Here is a 5,916-nt window from a genome sequence, read left to right on the forward strand (position 1 = left end):
CTGGGAGACAGCATCTCAGTAGCTCTGAGATAACTTTTCCAAAGAGGCAGGAGAGGGAATCAGGCTATATACAAGTTTGCGACAAAGTGGGTAAGCAGTCTGAACATGAGAAACTATTGCTAAGTAGTAAGGAAAACCAGATATCATGGGAAGAGGCAAGGCTCAGGCTCACTGAATTCATTCCTTTCATATGCATCTCAGCTATCTAGGGCCGAATCCTGTTTCTAGATTGTTTATATCCTTAATCCCTTGTTCACCATGTGGAGTGGCAGGTGTGGCAGATGGCTATTTCTTGCATCCCCCCAGCTCTTCAGCAATTGACATGGGGGGTAGGGTGGTGGCATCTGCTGGATCACAGGCATTTTGCTCTGTTTTGGGGGCTCTCATCCACATTTGGAGGCCAAAAATCACTGATGACTCAACATTTCTTGTTTATTGATATGGCAGGAGATATTTTAATTTCACAGACAGCTGAAATATTTTGGGGGAAAAATACATTTTCATGTAGAAGATAGGGTGCCTTAAAATATTTAAAGAGACATTATGTTTAAGTGGGAGTAGGTTTTCTTTGTTAAACTACAGATGGTAGAACCAGTTAAGCACTCTAACAATAGACTAAGCTGTCCTGCAAAATAGTGGGCTTGTTGTGATTGGAGGAAACCACTCTGAGGCTGGGTGATCATTTGTAAGACAGTATGATTGTTTTCTTGGGCTCCAAAATCAGTGCAGATGGTGACTGCAGCCATTAAATTGAAAGATGCTTGCTCCTTGGGAAAAAAGCTATGACCAACCTAGACAACATATTAAAAAGCAGAGACATTACTTTGCCGACAAAGGTCCGTATAGCCAAAGCTATGGTTTTCCCAGTAGTCATGTGTAGATGTGATAGTTGCACCGTAAAGAAAGCTGAGTGCCAAAGAATTGATGCTTTTGAACTGTGATGTTGGAGAAGACTCTTTAGAGTTTCTGGGACAGCAAAGAGATCAAACCAATCAATGCTAAAGGAAATCAGTCCTGAATATTCATGGGAAGGACTGATGCTGAAGCTGAAACTCCAATACTTTGGCTACCTGATGTGAAGAACTGACTCACTGGAAAAAGATCCTGATCCCTGATGCTGGGAAAGACTGAAGGCAGGAAGAAAAGGGGATGACAGGATGAGATGGTTGGATGGCATCACTGATTTGACGGACCTGAGTTTGAACAGGCTCCAGGAGTTTGTGATGGACAGGGAAGCCGGGCATGCTGCAGTCCACAGTGTCACAAAGAGTCAGACATGACTGAGCGACTGAACTGAACTGGAGTGATGACTGTTTTACTGACAGAAAGTTAGGAATTGGAAAATTACTTTGCTGACTAGGAATCAGTGATAAATAATCTTTTGTTTTCACACACACCAACTAGTTGGTAATAAACTTTTTTCCTTTCTTTTCCATTCCTGGAAAAATTATTTTGTAAAACATAATTACTCCCACTGGTGGATGACATCAGATCTCTAAAGGGTGATTTCTCACGTCCCCAAAGAAATCAGTTTCCTGGATTGAGGACGGAAAGCTTTATATTGCATTACCTTAGATATTATAACTATATAGTCCAGGACAAGAGGAGTAGAGCCTTCACTACTTCAGGCAAGAACTGAGGGGTATGCTTTTGCACAGCCCAGTTCAGGGACAAGTTTAAATGCATGAGATCAACAGTATATTGCAAATATTTTTAATATGACGGGCAGCCAAGTTGATAATAATAGGATTAATATTTGATAAACAAAAGGAAGTATGATATAACCATTATCTGTCCCTTATATGCCATTGTTTATGCTTTCTATTCAGAAGATAATTGGCCATTTGTTAAAACAATTATTTACTGTCACAATTTGCCTAGAATGAAGAAGGCGTAACTATATAATGGCCAGTAAGCGTATCCTTTACTGCTTCTGCTTTGCTGTCCGTCAGTCAACTGGAGCGTGACAGAAGTTAGTTGTTCCTTTTTTACTGATGGGTTCTACCTTAAATATTAAGAAGAAAAGGAGATATAACATTGACTTTAATCTATTCTACTTGGATTAAGAAATCACAGGAAACTAGGATGGAGAAGATTTTGTAGTAGTTTCCTGTATTTTGAAAAATGAAATGCCAGATCTTATCATCTATTAGATACTTTGTAGAAAACTTGGATATTTTCAGAAAAACTTTTTTAGAAGATGAGACGATCTTTAAAAATTGAATCAATACCGCTAACTGCAGGTTATTAACCATTATGCTTTCCCTTCCTCCTCTTCCTTGTACTTTCCTCCTTCTCCTCTTCTGCCCCCCTTTTCTCCTCTTCTTCCTAATTATTTTCTTCTTATCTTCATCTTTCTCTCTCCCTTTCTCCCTCCCTCTCTCTTTAATGTTATTCCACTAAATTATCATGATATTTGTCAGGCTTTATCTAGGAGACTGAAAGTTATATGAAGTCCCTCATGGCCGCAAATTTTATATGTTTAAAATTAGTAACTGTAGCTTTGTAGAATCATTTTTAGTTTTAGAAATGGAATTTCTGTCCTTTCCCACGTTTGTTTGTCTCCTTCTCTGTATCGCTCATGTAAATACATGATCAGAAAAGCCAGCACTGGCCCAAATCTTCCACACGGAGATGAGAATCGCATAATGGATGTTTGTAATGAGGTCAGTTCATGCTTTTTTAATCCGTTTCTATTCTTGAGTAACTTAAGTTTCTGATCCCCCTTAAAACTAGAGATTGTAACTCAAATGCACTGAGTAAAGTCCTAGAAAGGGTAGAATTTAGTGCCTCAAAAATCAGGTTATAATCACATAAATTAAAACTTCTAACAGTTTAAATATTTTTAATTGGTTAATTTATGGTTACTGTTCAGTCTTGCTTTTAAGCTTTTAAATATCTGTTATATTAGTTATATCTTTCACTGAAGAATACAGGGTGTAGAACTTCAATCAGTATAGTGTTAAATTAATACCTATTGTGTTGTGCTGGGTACACAGAGCTAAAGCCAAAAATGTCTCCCGATCTACAAGAGGTTGTGCAGGGTTTTCTTCTGGGATCAAGTGGCCACATAGTGCCCAATGTATTAAAGCAAAATGTCAAAAAACAATTTAGAGGCAATTAACACATTATTTAAATTTTCACTTTTGAAAATCTATCTTGTGTTCAAAATGCACCATATATAGTCATATAAAATATTTCCAAAAGAACAGACAGATTTTGATAAATCCAGGTGTGTCAGGCATGTTAGGGAAGAGATAAAAGGCAGAGTTGGAAGAGACTGAAGATACATAGGTGACTCATTCACCCTTGGTCTTTATGTAACAGAAGGTGAACTCTGATTAACTATTGTTCAAAGGATGAAAGGAATGTTCTTGATTTTCACAGAAACTTTCAGAGTATTACCATTGCCTCTTCTTTGCACATTGTCACAAATTGTCACAAATACTAAGCTTCCTAAAGCTCTGTCAAACACTTTATGATTCTCGGTTTTGAGAACATTAATGTAATCCACTGGCATTACATTCAAGGCTAATTGCATCCATGTTTTGCTCCTAACCTACCATTCCCAGCTTCATTTTGACTGTTCCTTAGCACACCCTCTTCCAGCCAAGCCACTGAACTCGTGGCTCTCTGAGGATGCCTCTCATGGTTTCACATTTGTAGCTTTAGTCCTGCTATTCCCCATGCTTAAAATAGCCGTTTCCTTCAGATTTGGCTAGCAAATTACAAGCTTTTAAATAGTTTTAGCTAAAATGATACATATCCCATGGTATGTTACCTTACCACTTTGGCATAGTTTATTTCATTTTGCTAATATCTATCATATTGTTTTATCAGTTATTGTTTGCTTGTTTCTGATTTTATAATTTTAATATGAATATCTTATCTCTCTATGATAGAATCCATATCTAATTATCTTTATTTCCTTTTTTTTAAAATTTTACTTTATTTTACTTTACAATACTGTATTGGTTTTGCCATACATTAACACAAATCCGCCAGGGGTGTACACATGTTCCCAATCCTGAACCCCCCTCCCACCTCCCTCCCCATATCATCTCTCTGGGTCATCCCAGTGCACCAGCCCCAAGCATCCTGTATCTTGCATTGAACCTAGACTGGTGATTCATTTCTTATATGATGTTATACATGTTTCAATGCCATTCTCCCAAATCATCCCACCCTCTCCCCCTCCCACAGAGTCCTAAAGATTGTTCTATACATCTGTGTCTCTTTTGCTGTCTCACATACAGGGTTATCGTTACCATCTTTCTAAATTCCATATATATGTGTTAGTATACTGTATTGGTGTTTTTCTTTCTGGCTTACTTCACTCTGTATAATCGGCTCCAGTTTTATTCTCACTTCTGCTTTCCACAGCGGTCATAGATGTTAAATACTAGTTCATTGACTATTTACATGGTCTCATTAAATTAACTTTTAATTGAAAACTTATCACATTTCTTTTGTATATATACTAGATACAGTGTCAATCATTGTGACATTTTCCTGATTTTCTTTTACTTAGGTAACAATGGATTGGATACATGGCTCACACAAATGAATCAATGGTATCTGAGTTTGTGCTTCTGGGACTCTCTAATTCTTGGGAACTCCAGCTTTTCTTTTTTGCCATCTTCTCAATAGTGTATGTGACATCAGTTCTGGGCAACATCATGATAATTGCTATTGTTTCCTCTGACTCCCATTTGAACTCTCCTATGTACTTCCTGCTCAGTAACCTTTCTTTCATTGATATCTGCCAATCTAACTTTGCCACCCCCAAGATGCTTGTGGACTTTTTGGTGGAGCACAAAACTATCTCCTTTGAGGGTTGCATGGCCCAAATATTCCTTCTTCACAGTTTCGTTGGGAGTGAGATGATGTTGCTTGTAGCTATGGCATACGACAGATTTATAGCCATTTGTAAGCCTCTACACTATAGCACAATCATGAATCGAAGACTCTGTATAATTTTTGTGTTTATTTCCTGGGCTGTGGGTATTCTTCATTCTGTGAGCCACTTGGCTTTTACAGTGGATCTGCCGTTCTGTGGCCCCAATGAGGTAGACAGCTTCTTTTGTGACCTTCCCCTGGTGATAGAGTTGGCTTGCATGGATACTTATGAGATGGAAATTACGACTCTAACTAACAGTGGCCTGATATCACTGAGCTGTTTTCTGGCTTTAATTATTTCCTACACTGTCATTTTGATCACTGTCCGTCACCGTTCCTCCAGTGGACCATCCAAGGCACTTTCTACATTAACTGCCCATATCACAGTGGTGATTCTCTTCTTTGGGCCTTGCATTTATTTTTATATATGGCCTTTTAGCAGACTTTCTCTGGATAAGTTCCTTTCTGTGTTCTACACTGTTTGTACACCCCTGTTGAATCCCATCATCTACTCTCTGAGAAATGAGGATGTTAAATCAGCCATGAAAAAATTGAGAAACCGTTATTTGAGCTTCTGGAAAAACTAGGGAACACCATGGAGGAACATAAATATGCAATGGAAATGAAGAGCCCATTGCTGATCACAGCATCAAGTCAATTATTTTTGCTAATGACAGGGGTTATTGAATTACAGAATTAGATTTTTTTCCCAGCTGCAAAGGAATTACATAAAACCAGTTCCTGGTTTGCTATTTAATTTTAACCAGTTTTTCATAGTTTATAATTCTAAAGTACAAATTCTCTTGAAAATATTTAGTAACTTTTCAAAATATTTTATAAATAATTTAGATATTCTAATCTACAAAAAAAGCTATTCATGTTACCAAATTTGTGATTCTCTTCAATTGAACTTGTGTAATTTTTATGCCTTGCAATCAAAACATACAAGTAAATTATGTTTCTGTTAGGCTCTATCAATTTATTCATAATATTTTTTTCTATAAATTGACATGGTGG

General features: G+C 37.3%; 1 protein-coding gene across 1 annotated transcript; it reads left to right on the forward strand.

The window, feature by feature from the left end:
* The first annotated feature begins 4,550 nt into the window (after positions 1-4,550).
* On the forward strand, positions 4,551-5,486 carry LOC128054003 (olfactory receptor 4K1). Its single transcript, XM_052646535.1, has one exon. The coding sequence runs from the start codon at positions 4,551-4,553 to the stop codon at positions 5,484-5,486; it is 936 nt and encodes a 311-aa protein (XP_052502495.1).
* The last annotated feature ends 430 nt before the right edge of the window (positions 5,487-5,916 follow it).

Source organism: Budorcas taxicolor, chromosome 10, assembly GCF_023091745.1.
Source record: "Budorcas taxicolor isolate Tak-1 chromosome 10, Takin1.1, whole genome shotgun sequence".
In the NCBI taxonomy this organism is placed as follows: domain Eukaryota; kingdom Metazoa; phylum Chordata; class Mammalia; order Artiodactyla; family Bovidae; genus Budorcas; species Budorcas taxicolor.